This window comes from Phyllobates terribilis, unplaced genomic scaffold (assembly GCF_046119375.1).
Source record: "Phyllobates terribilis strain yellow unplaced genomic scaffold, ASM4611937v1 Scaffold_3__8_contigs__length_932513732, whole genome shotgun sequence".
Lineage (NCBI taxonomy): Eukaryota > Metazoa > Chordata > Amphibia > Anura > Dendrobatidae > Phyllobates > Phyllobates terribilis.
The window spans coordinates 66,269,153-66,294,133 of NW_027362763.1; the positions used below are offsets into that span (position 1 = coordinate 66,269,153).

A 24,981-nucleotide genomic window follows, 5' to 3' on the forward strand; every position below is an offset into this window, starting at 1 on the left:
TTGTGCTGTTGCTGCCAGTGGAGCCCAAATTTTTAACCATAGTACATTTTTTTCACCTTTTCCATTACCATCTGTTGCCTGTGCCACTTTTTTGATTCCCATTTATTTTGGACACAAGTATAATATTTATAAATTAGTTTACCTACACTTATCCAAACCTGGAAAAATATGAAATAAACTAGAAATGTGTGTGGTATATGTGACATGTTTGTGTCTCCAATTGGCAAATGTAAACATGTGTGTCAAAACAGACCAACCCATTAAAATGTCTTGATTTAATGTAATTTGTTTTTAGATATTTTTCTAAGCAAATTAAATCCCCCTGGACAAAACAGGTGATGAAGCAAAAAATGCCAAGCACAGTGCACAGAATGGTCGTAGGGTATACGTGTCAAACAAGACAAATAAAACAGGCATGTAAAAATTAATAAAAGTATTACTTTTTTATTTTTCAAATTTTAAACACTTTTCTTACCATCGCTGACAAAAAAAAAACATAATTAAGAATGCTACATTGGTCATATTATATTATATTGGAAAGGCATAGAGTGTGTTTTTGTTGTATGATAAACCTTCATCAGAGATGAGCAGATCAGGGAAAAATTGAATTCACCTGTTTGTGTGGATTTTCCAGGGAAACTCCATTTGTGGAGAAGTTATTCAATGCAAATTTAATTTACCTCATTATGTTCTGGGATTTCTACAGACCCCAGAGCATAATAAATGTAAATATAATAAACATAAAATATAAAAAAAATAAATACTTATACTCACTCTTCGTTCACCTCTCTGGCCCCTGCAGTACTCACTGCCACCTGTCCAGATCTCGATGCTCCCCACCACTTGCACTGGGTTCTTTGGACCCTTCATACTTGCCGGACTTCTGGCTGTCATTGCACCTGGGAGGGCTCTTAATTTGTGCGTGGGATGCCAACAACATCATGACATAATGATGTGCAAAGTGACTTTTCTGCTTGCATGGGCAGAGCTGTCGTAGACGCCAAGTCCATCACAGTGTGAAAGGCCTGAAAATTCCAATGCAAGAAGCGAGGAATCATAAGATGTGATTTTGATCGGACAGGTGGACGTGAGTAGGTGAGTAGCGGAGGAGCCATAAAGTTCCAGGGAAAGGTGAGTATAAGGATTTTTCTTTTTTATAACCTTTACATGGCCCTTTATGATTCAGAAAAAAAATGTTGGTGACCAGCAGCTGCCATTTTGCTGAATCATTACCAAAGTGAATTACAAAAAACCTGCATTTTGACGAATGTGGATTTTTGTAAAATTCAAGTTGAATTTAATTTCACTTGAATTTATTTGCTCATCTCTAGTGAACAATGATCAAACAAGCAATTTCTTTTAGACATTTAGACAAAGAGGCAGGAATACATTTGAAAATTAATAACCAAAATATTGCCCATAAAAATCATGACCTTTGCTAAAATGTGAATAATTTCAGGCCTGTAATTATACAAAAAAAAAAGAAAACACATATGGATGAAAACTGTTAAACTGTTAAAATGTGAACTACAATTATTCAAGAAAAGAAAAAAACAATTATGCTTACTAGTGGTGAGTTGATGTAAATACTTTTTATGCCCAAAGATGACAAAAGTATTTTCGGAGTGATACCTTTATTGGCTAACCAGAACAAAATGTATATTTGCAAGCTGTCAGAGCACAGAGACTCCTTCTTCAGGCTGGATTACCAATTACAAATGAATTATTAAGATAAGAGCAAAACATTGAAAAGATATTGCAACACAACATTTGTTCATGAGGTGGAAGGGGTGATGCTTCTTAAAGATAAGCAAAGAAAATCAAATTAGGGATTTTGTCACAAATGGTGAGGCAGTGGGAATGTTCTCTTACTTATCTAGAGTCCATCTGGTGGAGGTGTGAATTTAATCCATGTAGTGAGTCTTAAATCCAGGTGTTAAAATGAGTCCTATCATCAAAGAATTGGAAATTCTTATCAGTTTGAATTCCCAAGTTCTTCTCTCTCTGACTTTCTTAAAATGACCTTTTCATTTTAAGACTTTTAAATCTGCCATACAGTATTCAGTTACCGAGGAATCTTTCCCCACAGGCGTGTCCAGTTTATTATTAATTGTGCGTTTGTGTAGATTCATCCTTGTTTGTAGTTTTTGCCTGGTTTTGCCAATATAGATACCTCCAAGGCACCTCGTACATTGTATCATATACACCATGTTGGAGGATGTACAGTACATGAAAAGAAATCCATGATTTTATAGTTCTGATTTGTGTTCGGTAAGCGGACTGTATTTGTTGGTAGTATGTGGGTACAAGTTTTGCATTTTTTATTGTTACATGGTAATGTGCCAGTCACTGATGGTGATTAGAGGATGCTTCTGACAAGGAGATTCCTTAAAGGCGTTTTCCCATGAACAAAAGTTCATTTTAATCAATGCCTGTGTCTGACAATGTACAGAACACAGTCTGATCATACCACAGCTCCTGGGCCGGGGAGGAAGCAAAAGACAATACAGACATTACAGCATGAGATTGCAGCTGATTCTTTTTGTGACATTAAAAACAGGCAGTGAAATTTTTTAACAATGTTTTACCTCAAAGAAAGATTCAGCTTTGATCCCCTGCTGTAATGTCTGTGTATTCTTTTGCTTCCTCCCCTGTCCAGGAGATATGGTATGATCAGACCATGTTCCGTACACGGAGGGAAGGAGGACAACAACAGGGTACCTCTTGTGGTCACATACAACCCCCACGTGAGCATCCTAAGGAAAATTGGTGCTGATTGTACCTTATACAATGTACAAGGTGCAATGAAGGTATCAATATTGGGGAAACCATGTAAAAACTCCAAACAAGGTTGATCTACACAGACACACAATTAAGAATAAACTGGCCACGCCTGTGGGATAACATTTCTCTTGACCTGAACTCTGTATAGCAGATTGAAAAGTCTTTACACTAAAAGTTAATTTTAAGGATGGTAGATAGAGAAGAACTTGGGAATTCAAACTGATAAGGATGTTTAAGTTTTTGACAATAGGACTCAATTTAACACCAGGATTTATGACTTATTACATGATACAATTCACACCTCCACCAGATGGACTCTTGATAACTAAGAGAACATTTCCACTGCTGCTCCATTTGTAGCAAATCCCTAATTTGATTTACTTGGCTTATCTTTAAGAGGAATCACCCCTACCACCTCATGAACAAATGTTGTGTTTCAATAACTCTTCCATATTGTGCTCTTATTTTAATAATTCATCTGTAGTCCTGCCTGAAGAAGCAGCCACTGTGCTCTGAAAGCTTGCAAATATATATTTTGTTCTGTTAGCCAAGAAAGGTATCACTTTGAAATACTTTTGTCATCTTTGGGCATAGAAAGTATTTACATTGATTTTTCTGGCTAACACGGTACCACAATAACATAATGTACATAGCTAGAGATGAGTGAATCTTTTGAATTCTGAATTCGACAGTTTTGCTATATTGTTACAGAAAATTTTATTAACAGTGCATTGATGTGCCACAATTTGTAAATACTCTAATTGCCCTGAAAATAGATGTGTCTCCTAGGAATGAATTCAGCCAATTTGAATCTCTTTAAGACAAAAACAGCTTTAGTAATGTCAAATTGACCTTTACATATGTGGCTATAGGCAAATGGATGGTATCTGTTGTTTGCTCGTGTTGTTTCACACACTATCTGTGCAATTTGTTCATTGTCTAGACAATTTGTTCATTTTTTCATGGTTTTCTCTCTATTGCTAAACTGTGACATCCTCTAAATATGACGATTCACTTGGAAATGTCTGCTGCATTCCCTGCCTCCACTTTTATACAGGCTATAATAGTCCATTTTGATTAGCTGTGCTATACTGGGAGATATGTGGTAGCTGCAATACATTTTGGGGAAGATGGCCCAGCTACACCCAATGTCGTCTATACTTACTTAACACATCTCTAATGCTCACCTCTCCATGATTGATCCTTTTAGTCCTATCTTCATTTGCAGGCCACAATCTTCATCACACATGATGACCTTGTGAGGCTTAGTGGGCATCAGAGACCCTAATAGGATCCATTGCATAAAGAAGACCTGTGGCCTGTGAATGAAGATCCGACTGGCCTGACCAAGTGGAGAGTTGTGTGGACAAAGTGAGACAGTGGTTGATAGAGACCTTAGAGCATTTTAAGGCAATGTGCATACGATCAGTAATGGCTGCGGATTGGACGCACGTGCATACACAGCGGCCAGATGTTACAGCATAGTGGATGAGATTTCAAGAAATCCCATGCCCACTATGTGTCTCTGGGGCTCACTCGTGGACATGGACATGCGGCGCGTCTTTACAGATTACTGCATGTCAATTTCTCTTGCGAAGACACTAGTCTCTGCAAGAGAAATTATATCAGTGCAATGTATAGGATGCGGTGAATTGGCATGGTTCAATGAACACATGTGGGTTCACCTGCGTGCAGCGATTTGGACGCAGAATAAAAAATACTGCATTCAAAGCACTTCCAATACTGGCCGTGTGCACATACCCTAAGATTTACAACAAATGAATTCAATATAAATTAACTTTTTTGGCCAAATTTAAGTTAACTGCCAAATTAGAATTTCATCTGATTTGCTCATCACTAGTAGATGGTTTAAATTTTGATTCTGTGATCCAAAATAGCACCACAATTTGGTGTAACTTTGTGCACCAGAGTAAGCTGACTAACAAATCGTGAAAACAAGTTACCTCATATCCATAGGATAGGGGATAGATTACTGATGTGAGGGGATCTGACCATAAGGTCCTACACCAATTGGCAAAATGGAGATTTTTTTTTATTTCCCATTAACAAAAATGCTCTAGTCATTCTCTACGGGGCCAGGAGCAGCTCTCGCCAGCCTAATAGGGAGTAAATGGAGATGTGGTCGAGCATATGCATTGCCAATCCATTGTAACAATACTAAAAATTCTTCTGTTCTGCTAATAGATGTGGTTCCCAGTGTTCAGACTCTCATTAATTAATAAATTATCATCTGGTATTGACTCACTTAGTGAGAGACTGGGAGAGTGGCTTGATTCTCTCCTCCAACCTATTGCCTAGAGTCCCAGGCTTTATTAAGGACATGGATGACATTTTACATATTTTCAATGACCCTAAATAGTCATCTCAATATTTATAGTTGGGGTGCGATGTAGTATCATTATACACATCTGTTCTTCATCAGGTGGCTATAAGTGTGATGGATTGCCATTTAAAATAATACAATGTTTTTTCCACAGATCTTTAACCCCTTAACGACCGCAGTAATGCATTTTCACGGCGGCAGTTAAGCGTACTTATTACTCAGCGCAGTAAAAATGTATCGCTGAGGAATAAGGCTGTAGCGCCTCCCAAAGTCGGAAATTTTCTGGGGTCTCAGCTACCGGGCGTAGCTGAGACACTGGAGAATATGATAAGGAACGTTTTTCCGGTCCCCTGTCACGTAATCATCATTATTCACTGAATAATGGCGATCACAAAAAAAAGTGTGCGCGTGGTTTTCAATCATTCTCTCTCTTCTGACATGATATACATGTCAGATAAGAGAGAAATGAAGCCCCCCGAGCCACCGTCCTCCACCGTCCTCCCCTAGATGGTCCCCTGGCATCTTCGGGTTAAAAAAAATGGCGGGCGCATACGCTGCGCGCCCGCCGAGATCTGTCCAGCAGCAACAGGGAATTTTCCCTATTGGTTCATTTTGATCATTGTGATAAACCATATAGGGTTAGGGTTAGCCCAAGGTTAGGGTTATGGTTAGCCCAGGGTTAGGGTTAGGGTTAGCCCAGGGTTAGGGTTAGCCCAGAGTTAGTTTTAGCACAGGGTTAGGGTTAGGGTTAGCCCAAGGTTAGGCTTATGGTTAGCCCAGGGTTAGAGTTAGGGTTAGCCCAGGGTTAGGGTTAGCCCAGAGTTAGTTTTAGCACAGGGTTAGGGTTAGGGTTAGGATTAGCTAAGGGTTAGGGTTAGCCCAGGGTTACGGTTAGGGTTAACCCAGGGTTAAGGTTATCCCAGGATTAGGGTTAGCACAGAGTTAGGGTTAGGATTAGCCGAGGGTTAGGGTTATCCCAAGGTTATGGTTGGGTTAGCCCAAGGTTAGGGTTAGGGTTAGCCCAGGGTTAGGGTTATGGTTAGGATTAGGGCTAGAGTTGTGTTAGGGTTAGGCTAGGATTCGGGGTTGTATTGGGGAGGGGATTTTTTCAAAAGTAAAGAAAAAAAAATGATGAAGATAAGGCGACTAGTGTTAAGTGAATGTGCTCGCTACTAGAGTTTGCATCAGGTGCTCGGGTATGCACCCGATGCAAACTCAAGTAGCTAGTATTTACACTCAGGACTAGTGACAACTTATTCAATATGATGACCTAATGTTATCAAATTCTGTGTCGTACCTCTGGGTTAAAAATCTTCACTATACCCCTTGATAAAATCCTTGAGGGGTGTAGTTTCCAAACTGGGGTCACTTGTGGGGGATTTCTACTGTTTAGGCACATTAGGGGCTTCCCAAACGCAACATGGCATCTGCTAATTATTGAACCAAATTTTACATTCAAAAAGTCAAATGGCGCTCCTTCCCTTCCAAACAGTGGTTTTCCCCCAATATGGGGTATCGGCTTACTCAGGAGAAATTGAACAACAAATTTTATGGTGCAATTTCACCTGTTATCCTTATGAAAATGCAAAATTGGGGGCTGAAAAACATTTTTGTGGGAAAAATGTGAAAATTTTATTTTTATGGCTCAATGTTATACACTTCTGTGTAGCACCTGGGGGTTCAAGGTGCTCACCATAAATCTAGATAAGTTTCCTGAGGGGTCTAGTTTTAAAAATGGTGTCACTTGTGGGGGGTTTCCACTGTTTAGGCAGATTAGGGGCTCCCTAAACAGAACATGACGTCCGTTAATTATTCAAGCAAATTTTACATTCAAAAAGTCAAATGGTGCTCCTTCCCTTCCGAACACTGCCATGTTCCCTGACAGTGGTTTTTCCCCACATATAGGGTATCGGCTTACTCAGGAGAAATTGCTAAACAAATTTTGTTGCCCATTTTCTCTTGTCACCCTTGAGAAAATTAAAAATTTGAGGCCTGAAGTAAAATTTGTGTGAAAAAAAAATTAAATGTTCATTTTTTCCTTCCACGTTGCTTCAGTTCCTGTGATTCACATGAAGGGTTAATAAACTTATTGAATGTGGTTTTGAGTACCTTGAGGGGTGCAGTTTTTAGAATGGTGTCACTTTTGAGTATATTCTGTCATGTAGACCCTTCAAAGTCATTTAAAATGTGATGTGGTCTCTAAAAAAAGGGTTTTGTAAATTTTGTTGGAAAAATGAGAAATCGCTGGTCAACTTTTAACCCTTATAGCTCCCTAATAAAAAAAAAAAATTTTGGTTCCAAAATTGTGCTGATGTAAAGTAGAAATGTGGGAAATGTTATTTATTAACTATTTTGTGTGACATATCTCTCTGATTTCAGGGCTTAAAAATTCAAAGTTTGAAAATTGCAAAATTTTCAAAATGTTCGTCAAATTTCCGTTTTTTTCACAAATAAACGCAAGTCATATCAAAGAAATTTTACCACAATCATGAAGTACAATATGTCATGAAAATACATTCTCGGAATCAGTGGGATCCGTTGAAGCGTTACAGAGTTATTACCTCATAAAGTGACACTGGTCAGAATTGTAAAATTTGGCTTGGTCATTAAGTGCATAATTGGCTCCGTCCTTAAGGGGTTAAAATTATATGAATGATGTTGTTTATTTCTTGATTACTAACAATTTTTTGGCTTTAGTGCCCCGTTCAAGTAAATGGTGTGGTTCTCAGTGGTTGGAGCCCACCAATTAAAAAATTATCACCTAATCTGTGGATAGATGATAACTTGTTTTCACAGGAGAATCCTTTTTAAGGTTTTTTAAAGGTAAGTGACAAAGTGTTTACAAACGAGGTATAGCACATGTCTTATAGGGCATTGGATAGCGTATGAATCCAACCTCAGGATTGAGGTCTAGTGTGGCCCCAGGAGGAGCCTTAAATGTGAAGTTCTGCAGCAGTCTTGTGAAGAACATGTATAGCTCCATTTTAGCCAAGTTCTCTCCAGCGCAACTTCTCTTACCTACAACAATGAAAAACGTGGAAAAGGATAAAAAGTTTATATTGTTCCATGGCTAAAGCAAAAGATACTATATAATTTCAAAATGGGCTGGTTTAACAAAATTATAAGTTGGCGATTTCAATCTGACCATTGTAAGAGCACCCAACGTTTAAATATGGAGGCACAACCATCCCCACCTCACACAGATTCCTCCAAAGGAGGAAGCAGTCCCCATATAGTTTCTCACATTTTCCTAAAGAAATGTTATTTGCTCTCATCACTGCTCCAAAGTGCTAAAAGAAGTCATATGAAAGAATAACTCACCGGCTGAAAAAGGCATAAACGCTTCTTTCCTTACAAAATTTCCACTGGAATCCAGAAAGTGTTCTGGGTAGAACTCGTCGGCTTTCACAAAATGATCCTTATCATAAAGTACGGAGGTCAGCAGTGGGATCACCTGTATTCCCTGAAAGTTTCAACAATTGCACAAGTCATATTTAATTCGAAATTCGCCTCCTTAGGCTTTATTTATTTAAAGGGAATTTGTCAATAAGTTTTTGCTACCTCATCTGAGAGCAGCATAACGTAGGGAAAGACACCCTGAATCCAATGATGTATCACTTTGTGTCTGCACCACTATATACAGTAAACTTAGTTTAGCATGAAGCAGAGCCGAGAATCTGCCCTCACCCGCACCACAGCTAACCCCGCCCCCACCACAGATAACCCTGCCCCCACCACGCTCAGTACTTACATTGTCTATTGACAGTGAGCTTATCATAGCAGAGGGCGGAGTCAAACCAGTGCTCACACTCACCGAGCCCCCTGCTTGTCACCGCAAGTTCAACTGTATTAGCATACAGTTGAAAGAAGTGATGGAATAGGGAGCGTCAGTTGATGTTCCCTCTCCCGTCAATCCCCCTCTGCGTCTGGCATCTCAGCTCAGCGGCCGCGATGATATTGCTTCATGGCTCCCACTCGCTGAGATGTGCAGAGGTGCAGAGCATTCGCTGTAGAGACCAGAGCAGCGGGGGAACGGGTAAGAGGGGTGAGTATTGTATTTTTTTATGGGGAGTGCATTATATATTGTCTCCTGATGAACCACCTTTAGGGAAACATGTTGAGGCATTGAGGCATTATCTGAGGCATCATCTATGGGATAAGTAAACCCTGATTTTCAATAACATATGTGAGGCACAATAACTTTAATCTTTATGAAATACTAGCTATTGAACCCGTTCTACGCCCGGGTGACAAGCATTTTTATTGGTATATGGACTCCCATGCTGGTCTGTGCTGCCCCCCTCCTGTCCCCCCAATCCCGGTATGTGTGACCCCCCTCCTGTCCCCCCAATCCTGGTATGCGTGGCCCCCCTCCTGTATCCCCAATCCCGGTATGCGCGGACCCCTCCTGTATCCCCAATCCCGGTATGCGCGGCACCCCTCCTGTATCCCCAATCCCGGTATGCGCGGCCCCCCTCATATCCCCATTCACGGTATGCGCGGCCCACCTCATATCCCCATTCCTGGTATGTGCGGCCCCCGTCATATCCCCATTCCCGGTATGCGTGGCCCCTCTCATATCCCCATTCCCGGTATGCGCGGCACCCCTTATATCCCCATTCCTGGTATGTGCGCCCCCCGTCATATCCCCATTCCCGGTATGCGCGGTACCCCTCATATCCCCATTCCCGGTATGCGCAGCACCCCTCATATCTGCATTCACGGTATGCGCGGCACCCCTCATATCTCTATTCCCGGTATGCGCGGCACCCCTCATATCCCCATTCCCGGTATGCGCGGCACCCCTCATATCCCCATTCCCGGTATGCGCGGCACCCCGCATATCCCCATTCCTAGTATGTACGGCACCCCTCATATCCCCAATCCCGGTATGCGCGGCACCCCTCATATCCCCAATCCCGGTATGCGTGGCACCCCTCATATCCCCATTCCCGGTATGCGTGGCTCCCCTCATCCCCCCAATCCCAGTAAGCGTGGCTCCCCTCATCCCCCCAATTACGGTATGCGTGGCTCCCCTCATCCCCCCAATCCTGGTATGTGTGGTACCCCTCACTTAACAATCCTGTACACTGTACACACATACAAAAAAAACTAAACAGTTATACTCACCTTTCTTCTTTGCACTCCAGCGCTGCAGCGTCCTGTTCTGCCGGAGGCCAGGGAGGAGTGTGGCGTCTGAGCACCGCGCTGTCTGGCGCCATTTTGCTGAAGACACACTGTAAATGTGTCTTCAGTAAATTGGTGCCGGATAGCGCTATGCTGCCCCAGTCTCCTGCGAAGAGAGGCGCCGCGGCAACGCTCCTCCCGGTCAGGTAAGTATGCAAGTATGGCGCCGGAGATTGCGGTGTGTGTTCAGTGTCTATGCATACCGTGATCTCCGGCGCCATACACACTCCTTTTACCTGTAACGGCTGGATGCCTGCTTCTCTCTGGAGCCAGACTGCGCGTCACGCATGCGCAGTCTATCGAGGCTTCAGACAGACACGCATTCCCGGTTATATTATAGATTTCCCTGATCACATGTTTACATATTAATATAGGTTGAAAGGGATCAAGCACAGACACTATTCATCTACTTGTTTGTCTTTGTTATATGCGAATATCAATTTACATGATGAACTAGAACAATCAGTTTCATAATGCTTGAAGAACAGGATCACTTGATGTTGCCCATGAGCTTGCTTAGTGCTTTCGCATGAGATAGAGCAGAGGTAGGATGAGTCATTTTGTGTGATTATATTCATTTCTTGGCACTCATTGGTATGGTATGGCTATAAATTTTACCCTATAATCAAGCTTGGTGTGCTTTACAGAATTGGTGTGCTTTACAGAAGTTTATAATGGTGAGCCGTGAAAACGAAAAAAAAAAATAATCACATTTTTCCCACACTATTTAGTGCCATATTTTACATTTTCACAAGGGTAACAGGAGATATTGCACCACACAATTTGTTGTGAAATTTCTCCTAAGTACGCAGATATCCAATATGTGGGGGAAAAGTACTGTTTGGGTGCATGGCAGGGCTTGAAACTAGACCCCTCAGGAAGCTTATCTAGATGTCTGGTGAGCACTTTGAACCCTCAGGTGCTTCACAGAAGTTTATAACGTTGAGCCATGAAAAAAAATCACATTTTTCCCGCAAGAATATTTTTTATTCCTAAACTTTGCATTTTCACAAGGGTAAGAGGAGAAAATGGATCCCAAAATTTGTTGTGCAATTTCTCCTGACCAAAGAGATACCCCATATGTGGTCGAAAACTACTTTTGAGCCACAGTGCAAAGCTCAGAAGGTAAGAAGCGCCATATTGGAGTTCAGATTTTGCTGGACTGATTTGAGGGTGCCATGTCACATTGGTAGATGCGAGATCAGCCGAATCCCCCATAAGTGACCCTATTTTACAAACTATAGTGCATTATAGTATATAGAGAATTATGGGGAGTGCATTATAGTATATAAAGGATTATGGGGAGTGCATTATAGTATATAGAGGACTATGGGGAGTGCATTATAGTATATAGAGGATTATGGGGAGTGCATTATAGTATATGGAAGACTCTAAGGAGTGCATTATATTATATTGAGGACTACGGGTGAGTGCATTATACTATATTGAGTACATTGGCTATGGGGAGTGCATTATACTAAAGTATATGGAGGACTGAGGGCTATGGGGAGTGCAATATACTATGTATAGGAGAGTATCATACTGAGTAGAGGGGAGCCATACACGTGGTGAGACTTAAGACATTGTTAAATGGGCATTTATTGTTATAGGGGTACTCAGGTTATTGTGACTGGCAAAGGGGCACACAGAGGGCATTATTACCTTCTAAGGGGGAAAATGTGGGCACTGTTTTCTAGGGCACTTGCACAGGGCATTAATATATTCTAGAGGTTTGTTTTATCATCTAGAGGGCACATGGTACCACTCAGCAGGTAATAGCGACATACAGTATATGGCAGCAGCGGCTCAGTATTGGGGTAACAGTAGGATGAGGAGTTTGTGCAGGTTGAGGAGAGATGAGGACAGTGCTGGAAATATGAGAAGTCATATGTGTCTTTGATATAATCTCTGCAGCCCAGTCCTGGCTGGAAGAAGTTGCCATGTTGGTCTGGGACAGATGGAAAACGTGAAAAGTGAACAACTCCATCAGAAAGAACATGATCTATAAGTCACTATGTGTAACTGTACTCTAATCTCTCATATGTTCTGCAGGGCTGGTATCTACCACTATATGATAACTATATTGGTTTTTAGTAACAGCAAGGTCATTTGCTGCGGTTCACTTACATCCACTATTAGGGTGTGCCACCTTAATTATAATCACAATTACCTGGTTAGGGGCCCTCTCATAAGTACCCCCCCCCCGAAACTAGAAACCTTGCTACACCTCTGGTCTATGGGCACCAAAATCAGAATATTTATGAACATTTGCGAAATGTATAAAAAATACATGTGCATAAGGGATTGTCCAATACTTATCGCTATATAAAATATAGTCACATGGTGGTTTCTAAATAAAAAAAAACATCACCTCTTGGACCTCTGCCATTCATCTGCCTATGTCCCCAGTCTCCTCCTTTCTTTTCTGGCTGAGTGCTTCATAAAATACTCTGTTCATACTAGTTGAAACATAACATAACATTCCCTACTGGAAAAGGAAGCGAGGAGACTGGCAGAAGAAAATGGCCAATGCCAATGTAAAAATAAATAGTGGACAACCACTTCAATGTGGTATTACCAAAAAATAAGGTTGAATATTTATTTTTTACTTACTTTGGGAAGGAGATAACCCCTGAAGTTAACATCCTGAGTGGTAGCATGGGAAATACTGGATGGAACAATATTTCCAAAACGTTGAATCTCATGGATGACGGCATCAGTATACGGCATGTCTTTACGATGAATAACTTGGGGCTCATTCGATCCAATAACTTTGTCGATCTCATTTTGGACCTTTTCTATTTCCAGCAGAAATACATAAAAATATATGTAAAAAAATGATTTGTTGAGAACTTCCAGCAATTAAAATGAATGATAACATTTCAGCTAGATTTCCACTTTGACATTTGACCATCGTAGTTGTTATGAAATTGCAGGTTACGTAACCTTAATTTTTCCCCTATAATTAAAATTCTTTCCATATTCTTCTGTAGGGAAATTTTCAGCTTTTCATTTTTCAAAAATCAAAAGTTATTTTTGATCCCTAGGAGTTGCATTTTGAATTTGTGCTCTCTTAGACACGCTCTCTCTCAAAACCTCTTTTTTCTGCTCTGGTGGAAATCTATATCACGATTGTGGTTAGCAGGCCAAAGTACTATACCATAAATTTTTATAATGAAGACCCCGTCTGGTCCTCAATTTTGGAGGCCCTGTTTGGTCCTCCGAAATGCTCTTTCTAGCATCTCCTTTCCTTCAACAAACAGTGCTGGGCTTCTTAACTCTGCACTGGGGCTTCTGGTGCCGAGAAGGCCTCTGATGTCACGACACATGCTATGAGGCCGTAACATCACAACATGCATCTTCTTATGTCTGATGTTTTATTATTTATTCAGAGGCCTCCTGCTAGATCTCTAGCCATGGCGACTTGACAGATGAATGACCTGTAGGAAGATAAATCTTGAGCAAGCCTACATAGGTCCATCAGAGTCTTCTCTGCCACTATCTTGATAGTATCAAGCCATCAGGATGCTGGAATTCCTCTTCGCCTTGTTCTTTCTATTCTTCTGACCATAATTTCCTTCTCCAGTGATTGCTCTCTTCATATGATGTGTCAAGTCATATGTAGTTGGTAGAAAATGAATCTCTGAGATGGGGAGCACAGTTGAGGGAATATGGCTGCCACCATAATCATCCACAAAAAAACCCCCATAAAAATAGATCATGAGAAAATAAGGTGTATGACTATATGATTTTAATTAGTAAAAGTAAACTTAAGTAAACATGATACATTCCCAAACATAAAGGGAGTCTCTTACTTTGGATTTCTGGATGCTTCATCATTAGTAGAAGGCCCCATCTCAGAGTGGTTGAGGTTGTTTCCATACCAGCGTCAAAGAGATCCGAAACCAGCGCTGTAAGGTTTTCATTGGTGAAGTATAACTTAGGATTTGGTTTTTCCTAATGTATAAAATACAATCAAGTACATGCTCTTTTAGAAACCACTTTGAACTGCTGCTCTAGCAAGAATCCAAACTCAAACATTAATTACAAACACGGAGCATGGAGGAGGAGAGCAGAGAAGCTAACAAAAGGAGATTGTTTGTAAATATTGTTTACGTATGAATTCTTGCCAAAGCAGCAAATCAGAGCAGCTTCTAAATGAGCATGAACTCGGTAGTTAAAACAGCACTTTCAGCATTGCTTTATAGCATTATCATTACAGCAGTGTGATGAAATGTTTTTGTATGCGACACTTTTCCCACTGCATCTACAATATATTTTACCATTTATTCTGGGCATATCCATATGCTATCTATCTGAAAAGGCAAAAGCAGCAACAGCAAAGTTGGGTGTAAAGCCTCGAGGTACATAAAAGTCCTCAATCATAGTAAAAAAAAGTTGGAAAGCAGCACACAATATAATGAAGAAAAAAGTGCTATTTAACAGCCCAACAGGCAACATTTTGGTTCCAATTGTGATCCTTTCTCTAGTGTATCTATATATCGTATTTTTCAGACTATAAGACGCATCGGCCATAAGATGCATCTATATTTTAGAGGAGGAAAATAAAAAAAAAATTGAAGCAAAAAATGTGGTCATGATGCACTCTTTTGGGGGAGGGGGTCTGCAGCTGACACAGTAACAAGGTAATGTCCCCCAATTCCGTACTAATATCTCCTATCCTGGTATATATGGCCCCCCTTCCTGTTATATGTGGCCCTCGTCCCCATACTGGTATGCATGGCCCCCTCTTCACCATCCTAGTATGCATGGCACACTCATCCCCAAACCTAGTATGCATGGCCCCCCTCATCCCTCTTCCTGGTATGCATGGTCCCCTTATCCCCATCCTGGTATACATGGCACCCCTTATCCGCATCCTGGTATGCATGGCAGCCCTCATCCCCATCCTGGTATGCATGTCACCCTTCATCCCCATCCTGGTATACATGGCACCCCTCATCCCCATCCTGATATGCATGGTACCCCCCATCCTGGTATGCATGGCACCCCTCATCCTGGCATGCATGGCATCCCTCATCCCTCATCCTGGTATGCATGGCACCCGTCATCCCCCATCCTGATAAGCATGGCAGCCCTCATCCCCCATCCTGGTATGCATGGCACCTCTCATCCCTTATCCTGATTTGCATGGCAACCCTCATCCTGGTATGCATGGCACCCCCATCCCCATCACACTGCACTCAAAAAAATAAAGGATTCCACTCACCTACCCTCTGCTCCAGCACTTTACTCACCTCCCTTCTGTTCCAGAGCTGCTTCTTGATCTGCTGCTAGCAGCTGATCTCACTGTGTTAGCAGCGCATGACATCATTGCCATGAATCCTGAGATGAGCTGCCGGAATAGTTACTATGGAGAATGAATAGTCACTCCTTCCCATGCTCATAGTTCCAGCGTGGAGAGGGGTGACTATTCATTCTCCATAATAGCGGGCACACACTGTAGCCACAGACGCGGCTCTTGCAGCGGCTTGGCGATCGAGTGTGCCCTCTATTAAAGAATATGAATATTCACTACTTCCCACTGATGGGAGTAAGGAGTAGTGAATATTCATGCTCTTTAATAGCGGGCACACGTGACCGTCGAGCTGCTGCATGAAGCCGGCGGCTGCTGCTGACACTGCACTATTAACGTGATTGAATGTTCAGTGCTCCACACGCACATGGTTGTGGGGAGCAGTGAATATTCAGTTTTTTTAGCAGTGGGCTCCTGCCTCCTGTGCCTCCCTCCTCTGCCACTGCTGTTTCCCCTACAGCTCCCACCATCCACAGCAACAATATAATAGTACATTTGAACTATAAGACGCACCCCCAATTTTCCTCTAAAATTTTGGAGGAAAAAAGTGTGTCTTATAGTCTGAAAAATACGGTATCTATCTATCTAAAAACGAAAAACATTTTTGGATATCTATCTATCTGTCTATCTATCTAGTTATGATCAAACCTTTTGAAATTCAAAAATTTAAATTTGCCATCTTTGCCAAATTTTTCTCAAAAATGTGATTTGCAGGCCAATGGAATTGGTGTAACAAAGAAAGAGAGAGAAAAAAAGGAGAAGAGAGAGGGAGAGAGAAAAGAGAAACAGAGGAAGAAAAAGTAAAAGGTGGGTGAGTGGGAGAAAGAACCGAAGCTTTTGTATTGCAGGAAGGATAAGAAATGTGTGGATACTTGAATGCATCAATCCATTACGCTCTGACGCCATCTTTCCTATCTCTGTCTCGCTGTTGATACAACTAAGGGCAGGTGCAGATGACGGTATTATCTCTCATCCTAGAGAATCAGGTCGATTATGCAAATCACATTCTGATTAGAGTTTGAATGTGGTCAGAGTGTGGATACAGTGTGATCCAATTCTCTCGGATGAGGAAAAAATTGAGAAAAAAAAATTCTCTATCTTCTCCATTCTGTCAGTCTATGGAAATCGGACTACACTCAGGTGTCATCCGAGCACAGTCCCATGTTTTTCATGCACTCATGGACTCGGATGTCCTAGTGCGATCCGAATTTTGAATCAAACTCGGGTATGCTGCAATTTTTTCCTTGCAATAAAATCGGGCATGTGCACGGCCCCATAGAATAACATTAGTCTGAGTGCGGTCCGATGTTTTGTTGGATCGCACTCTGACCAATAATACAGTCGTCTAAATGTTCCACCGCTGTAGTGTCTTTTTCTGTCCTTATGCAGGAAGAGCTGTGCACTCCGACCCGCCAATCTCTATGCTGTAAAAGCAGGAAATAGCGCTCCTTGGCCAGTCCTCATCTTTTATACGGGCCGTCATAGTCTCTCATTATTGGACGTTCTACAGAATGTGATGTGATAGCTGCAGGACGTTATGGGGAAGCCTGTGCGTTCACACATGTCATCATTTGTCTACAATATTACTCTGCAGCAGTGTCTGATATGGTGCTCGGCATTATTCATTTTTGGCTCCATATTGAATCGCAAACTCTAATTAGATTAACCACTGGAGACAAGAGAAAAAACTGAGACTTAGGCCACGTACACACGTTCAGGATTTGGTCAGTATTTTACATCAGTATTTGTAAACCAAAACCAGGAGTGAGTGATAAATACAGAAGTGGTGACGTGTTTCTATTATACTTTACCTCTAATTCTTCCACTCATGATTTTGCCTTAGAAATACTGATATAAAATACTGACCAAATACTGAACGTGTGAATGTGGCCTGAAGTTGCATATCAGGGGGCCTGAATGAATGAAGGAACAAAGATTGCTGACTGAAGCACTGCTATGTTTAGAACAGGCAATAAGGCGATCGCAGCTTCAAGTCTCCTATTATATACATTAAAAGTAAAAAGTAAAAAAAAAAGTTTTAAAAAATATAAAAGTTCAAAGCACTCCCCTTTTGCCTTATTAAAAATAAAACAATTAAAAAATAAATAAAAAAATACACATATTTGGCATCGATGTGTTAAGAAATGTCCGATCTATCAAAATATACAGTAAACTAACCTGATTGGTAAACAGCGTAAAGAGAAAAAAATAAAAACAACAGAATTACATATTTTTCATTGCCGCAACATTGCAATAAGATGCAATAATGGGCGATCGAAACATTGTATCTACCCCAAAATGGTTTCAATAAAATGTCAGCTCAGGGTGCTACATAGATGGAAAATTATAAAAGTTATGGCTCTTGGAAAAAGAAGGGAAAACCCCCCGGGGGTGAAGGAGTTAACTACAGCTCGCATTGAACTAAATTAGACGCAATTTAATATATTGTAAATTTAGCAAATTAGCCAAAACAGAAATGTTCTTGAAATTACAGTAGGGAAAATAGGTATTTGATACACTGCCTATTTTGCAAGTTTTAACACCTACAAAGAATGGAGAGGTCTGTAATTTTTATTGCAGGTAAAACTTCAACTTTGAATCTAAAAATAAAATCCAGAAAATCCATTGTATGATTATTACATAATTAATTTGCATTTTATTGCATGAAATAAGTATTTGAACAACCAGGAAGAATTCTGTCTCTCACACACCTGTTAGTTTTTCTTTAAGAAGCCTGCATACTCTGCCCTCATTAGCTGTATTGATTGCACCTGTTCGAACTAGTCACCTCTATAAAAGACACGGTCCACCCACTCGATCAATCATACTGCAACCTCTCCACCATGACCAAGACCAAAGAGCTGTCTAAGGACACCAGGGACAAAATTATAGACCTGCACAAGGAAGGGATGGGCTATAACACAATAGGTATGCAGCTTCTTGAGAAGGCAACAACTGTACAATTATTAAAAAATGGAAGAAACACAAGTTGACTATCAATCTTCCTCAGTTTGGGGCTCCATGTAAGATCTCACCTTGTGGGGTAAGAATATTTCTGTGAAAGGTCAGGAATCAGCCCAGAACTATAAGGTAGGACCTGGGCAATGACCTGAAGAGAGCTTGGACCACAGTATCAAACATTACCATTAGTAATACACTATGCTGTCATAGATTAAAATCCTGCAAGGCACGCAAGGTCCCCCTGCTCATGCCAGTATAGGTCCAGGCCTGTATGATCATCCAGATGATCCAGAGGAGACATGGAAGAAGGTCACATGAGACCAAAATAGAACTTTTTGGTATCAACTCCACTCACCGTGTTTGGAGCATGGTGGGGGAATCATACTTTGTGGGTGATTTTCGGAAAAGGAGACAGGACGACTGCACCATATTGAAGGAAGGTTGAATGGGGTCATGTATTGCAAAACTTTGTCCAACAGCTTCCTTCCCTCAGTAAGGGCATTGAAGATGGGTCATGGCTTGGTCTTCCAGCATGACAATGACCCAAAATACACAGCCAGGACAACAAAGGAGTGGCTTCATAAGAAGTATTTCAAGGTCCTGGAGTGGCCTAGCCAGTCTCCAAACCTGAACCCAATGGAAAATCTATGGAGGTAGCAGAAATCCAATATTGCCCAGCTACAGCCCCAAAACCTGAATGATCTGGAGACGATCTGTATGGAAGAGTGGGCCAAAATCCTCGCTGCAGTATGTGCAAAATTTGTCAAGAGCTACAGGAAAGTCTGATCTCTGTAATTGCAATAAAAGTTTTCTGTACCAAACATTAAGTTCTGTTTTTCTATTGTATAAAATACTTATTTCATCCAATAAAATGCATACACAACACCATCAAATGGGCCCAAAAGCTGCCAAAACACATCAAATTAGGGGAAGACACCAGGAAAGTGCCATCAATTGACCCAGAGTACAAGTACTTTAATTATTATTATTACTGCAACATTTATTCCGTGGCGCTTTACATGTGAAAAGGGGTCACTGACTGGTACAAGAGAATAGAGGACCCTGCCTGCGAGGGTGCACAAACAATCTACAAGGAATGGGTGAAGATACAGTAGGTCAGGGTACAGCTAGTCTGCAGTGGTATGCTGGATCGAGAGTTACCGCAGATTGTCCACTTGTCAGAAGAAATGGGTTTTCAGTTTCCTTTTCAAGGATTCCACGATAGGCGAGGGTCTGATGTGTTGGGGTACAGGGTTACACAGTAGGGGAGATGCACGGGGCAAATCTTGTATGCAATTGTGGTAAGAAGAGATGAGAGGGAAGTAGAGAAGGAGATGTTGGAAGGATGGGAGGTTGCGTAAAAGTAACTAGTACAGGCAGACTACGTCACACATGTATGGAGGAGACAGGTTTTCAATGGCTTGGTATGCCAAAGTTAGGATTTTCAACTCGAGTCTCTGGGCAACAGGGAGCTAGCGCAGGGATTGACAGAGGGGAGAAGCCTGGGAATAGCGGGGTGACAGGTGGTTTAATCAGCCAGTACAGTTTAGGATAGATTGGAGGGGTGCGAGAATGGTAGAAGGGTTGCCACAGATCAGTATCTTGAAGTAGTCGAGGGGGGAGATGATGAGGCGTGAACTGGTGTTTTTCTAGATTCATAGTTGAGGAATGTGCGGATCCCCGAGAAATTTTGGAGTTGGAGTCAGCAGCAAGTGGAAAGGGCTTGGATCTGACATTTGAAGGACAAATCAGAGTCACGCTTGTGAGACTGGGGAGAGTGGGCAGCCATTCACTTTGATGGATAGGTCAGTTGGGAGGCCATGAATGAGATGGTGGAAAGATGATGCAGTTGGTTTTATCCATGTTCAGTGTTTAAAAATCTAGCAGAGAAGAAAGATGAAATAGAAGACACACATTGTGGGATTCTGGTTAGTAAGGAGGTGATATCAGGTCCAGAGAGGTAGATTTGTGTGTCATCAGCATAGCGGTAATAGTGAAAGCCGTGAGACTATGTGCTGAACCAGGCTGAAGGTAAAGATGGAGAAGAGCCTGGGTCCTAGAACTAAACCTTGGGGAACACTGACACATAGGGTGCGAGATGAGGAGGTGGTATGTGAGTGGGAGACACTGAATGTTCTGTCGGTTAGGTATGAAAAGATCCAAGATAGGGCCAAGTCAGTGATGCTGGAAGATGAGAGTCTGTAGTAAGAGAGAATGGTCTGCTGTGTTGAAGGCAGATTACAGGTCTAGGAGGAGGAAGACAAAGTAGTGTTGCTTGGATTTGGCAGTTAGTAGGCCACCAGTGACTTTAGTCAGGGCATTTTCAGTGGAATAGTGTGGTCGGAAGCTAGATTGAAAGCAGTCAAAGAGGGAGCAGGAGGAGAGATGGGAGGACTATTCAAAATGGGCGTGTTGATCCAGTAGTTTGGAGGCATAGGGGAGAAGTGAGATAGGGCGATAGCTAGACATAGGATGGATCAAAGGTGGGTTTTTTGAGGATGGGTGTGATCGAGGTATGTTTGAATCATGAGGGTAAGACACCAGTTGTTAGTGACAGTTTGAAGAGGAGGGTTAGGCTTGGGATGAAGACTGTGGTATGGTTTGGAATGAGATGGGACGATATTGGGTCAAGTTCATAGGTGATGAGATGTGATTTGGAGAGTAAAAATTATCTTCCGTGATGGCAGAGAAGATGGTTTTGGAAGTGGTGACTTGAGTAGTTATGAGTAGGGTATGTGGGGACTTTAAGCAAAAGCTTTGCCTTATGTCGTCAATTTTCTACTTGAAGAATGAGGCTAAGTCTTCAGCTTAGATGAGAGGAGAGGGAGGGGGAGCTGGTGGACAGAGAAGAGACTTGAAAGTACTGAACAACTGTTTAGGGTTGCTAGACACGTATGATATGAGACACGATAAGTTGGTTTGTTTTGCTGCAGTGAGCAATTGTGCAGCATTTTTAAAAATTCTGTTACTGGACTCCACTCCCTTTCTTTGGTAGTTGAACAGCGGTATGCCTTGTAGATGAGGGCCTGGAAGAATATTTGCTCCAGTAGATGACAAGCGCTGCATCAAGTGGCCTCTGCTCCTCCTCCTCCACCTCAACATCACACAGAGTACAGTCCTCAGAGGTGGCACCCCAATTACCCATGTTTTCACTTGTGTCACAACTCTCCAACCGCTCAACTAACTGTGGGGATCCACATATGGGTGAGTCTGCAGACCTGTTCACACATTCTATTCTGGGGCTTCAGATGTATGATCTAAAGCTTCACAGACTTAAGAGGGGGAAAGCATGTGTAGCGATGCCCAAAATTTTTTTCAGTTGATCTGGACTCGGATGAAGTAGGGTCCGAACAGAATCCAAATCCTCATCACCAGATGTTAACCCCTGGGGGTGGGCATGGACGGGTTGTAGAATGAAATAAATGCACACCAGAACAAGGAGAACTAAACTAATATACAACAGGGGTTGGAAAACTAAACTACTAAACAGCTAGGGTTGGAGAACTAAACTACTACACACCAGGGGATTGAGAACTAAACCACTAGGCACCAGAAGATGAGTGATGAGCGAGCATGTTCCCTACTGCTCGGTGCTTGCCTGAGCATCTCATTGCTCGACATGCTCGGCGCTCGCCGAGTATTTCCGGGGTTGCTCAGCGGGAGCTCGGGTCTCCTCCCTGCATGTTTGGCGCTCTTTACAGAGCCAATGAACATGCAAGGGATTGCCTGCCACTCACTGTAATGCCGTAGCCATGTTGATTGTGGCATTACAGTGATTGGCTGGCAACACAGCATCATCGGGTTTATATCAGACCTGGTGCCGCCATGCTCGTCACAGTCACTCTGGAATCAGACAGTGTAGGGAGAGGTGCTGCTGAGCTAGGGAGAGATTTGCTTGTTTCTAGTTAGTGTAGGCATACCAAACTATATTAGAGACATTTCCATCTCAACAAAGAGTCCTTCTGAGGACTAATCCATATGCAGAGATATCAGGCAGGAAGTGTATATAGGCAGGCAGACAGGCAGGGTATATAGCAGACTGCAGTGAACATAGCACAAGAGGCTCCATTTCAGTTTTGTCTGCTGCTGCTGTTAGATATTTCTAGAAATAGGCCCAGGTCTCAGGGGCCAGGAATAATTGTTTTTTGGATCTTAATCCTCATTATTTGCTTAAATAGCAATCCAGAGAACGCAGTTTTTCTGTGCCATTTGCTTGTTGGCACTGCAGAATGAAAGCCAGGTCCTTTCCATATTACAGCGCTAAAAATCTAGCTATTTAAAACTGTGGTTTGTCCGTCACATGGATCACATATAATTGCGCTGAAAATACTGCCATTTCTGACCTCCAATACAATTTTTTTCAGTGTGGTAGTGAAGCAATTGACACCAGATTGCTGTTAAAAATAGTTACCTACAGGCCAGGTATTTAAAACTGTGCTTTCTCCGTCACACGGATCACACATACGGTTTCAGAAAATAGTGCCATTTCTGGCCTCCATTAAAAAATTGTTTCAGTGTGTCAGTGAAGCAATTTACACCAGACTGCTGTTCAAAATAGTTACCTATAGGCAAGGTATTTAAAACTGTGTTTTCTCCATCACACGGATCACATACACGTTTTCAGAAAATACTGCCATTTCTGGCCTCCATTAAAAATTTGTTTCAGTGTGTCAGTGAAGCAATTTACAAGAGATTGCTGTTCAAAATAGTTACCTACAGGCCAGGTATTTAAAACTGTTTTCTTTATCACACGGTTCACTTACACATTTTCTGAAAATACTGCCATTTTTGGCCTCCATTAAAAATTTGTTTCAGTGTCTCAGTGAAGCAATTGACACCAGATTGCTGTTCAAAATTGTTACCTACAGGCCAGGTATTAAATACTGTGTTTTCTCTGTCACACGGATCACATACTGTACAGACCAAAAGTTTGGACACACCTTCTCATTTAAAGATTTTTCTGTATTTTCATGACTATGAAAATTGTACATTCACACTGAAGGCATCAAAACTTTGAATTAACACATGTGGAATTATATACTTAACAAAAAAGTGTGAAACAACTGAAAATATGTCTTATATTCTAGGTTCTTCAAAGTAGCCACCTTTTGCTTTGATGACTGCTTTGCACACTCTTGGCATTCTCTTGATGAGCTTCATGTAGTAGTCACAGGAAATGGTTTTCACTTCACAGGTGTGTCCTGTCAGGTTTAATAAGTGGGATTTCTTGCCTTATAAATGGGGTTGGGACCATCAGATGTGATGTGCAGAAGTGAGGTGTATACACAATTGATAGTCCTACTGAATAGACATTTAGAATTTGTATTATGGCAAGAAAAAAGCAGCTAAGAATAGAAAAACGAGTGGCCATCATTACTTTAAGAAATGAATGCCAGTCAGTTCGAAAAATTGGGCAAACTTTGAAAGTGTCCCCAATGCAGTTGCAAAAACCATAAAGCGCTACAAAGAAACTGGCTTACATGAGGACCATCCCAGGAAAGGAAGACCAAGAGTCACCTCTGCTTCTGAGGATAAGTTTATCCGAGTCACCAGCCTCAGAAATCGCAGGTTAACAGCAGCTCAGATTAGAGACCAGGTCAATGCCACACAGAGTTCTAGCAGCAGACACATCTCTACAACAACTGTTAAGAGGAGACTTTGTGCAGCAGGCCTTCATGGTAAAATAACTGCTAGGAAACCACTGCTAAGGACAGGCAACAAGCAGAAAAGACTTGTTTGGGCTAAAGAACACAAGGAATGGACATTAGACTAGTGGAGATCTGTGCTTTGGTCTGATGAGTCCAAATTTGAGATCATTGGTTCGAACCACCGTGTCTTTGTGCGACGCAGAAAAGGTGAACGGATGGACTCTACATGCCGGGTTCCCACCGGGAAGCATGGAGGAGGAGGTGTGATAGTGTGGGGGTGCTTTGCTGGTGACACTGTTGGGGATTTATTCAAAATTGAAGGCATACTGAACTAGCATGGCTACCACAGCATCTTGCAGCGGCATGCTATTTCATCCGGTTTGCGTTTAGTTGGACCATCATTTATTTTTCAACAGGACAATGACCCCAAACACACCTCCAGGCTGTGTAAGGGCTATTTGACCCAGAAGGAGAGTGATGGGGTGCTACAGCAGATGACCAGGCCTCCACAGTCACCAGACCTGTACCCAATCGAGATGGTTTGGGGTGAGCTGGACCGCAGAGTTAAGGCTAAAGGGCCAACAAGTGCTAAGCATCTCTGGGAACTCCTTCAAGATAGTTGGAAGACCATTTCCGGTGACTACCACTAGAAGCTCATCAAGAGAATGCCAAGAGTGTGCAAAGCAGTCATCAAAGCAAAAGGTGGCTACTTTGAAGAGACTAGAATAAAAGACACATTT

General features: G+C 41.9%; 1 protein-coding gene across 3 annotated transcripts in view; it reads right to left on the minus strand.

Moving 5' to 3' along the window:
• Positions 1-418: 418 nt before the first annotated feature.
• Positions 419-24,981, minus strand: part of LOC141258813 (cytochrome P450 2K1-like) — a 312,341-nt gene continuing 287,778 nt past the window's right edge. For all 3 annotated transcript variants that reach the window (XM_073673963.1, XM_073673962.1, XM_073673961.1), the window contains 4 exons: positions 14,131-14,272; positions 12,929-13,113; positions 8,450-8,591; positions 419-8,146 (listed from right to left, as the gene is read on the minus strand). In XM_073673963.1, the coding sequence (XP_073530064.1) occupies positions 7,968-8,146; positions 8,450-8,591; positions 12,929-13,113; positions 14,131-14,272 (648 nt within the window). In that variant the 3' untranslated portion in view covers positions 419-7,967. The remainder of the gene's footprint in view (positions 8,147-8,449; positions 8,592-12,928; positions 13,114-14,130; positions 14,273-24,981) is intronic.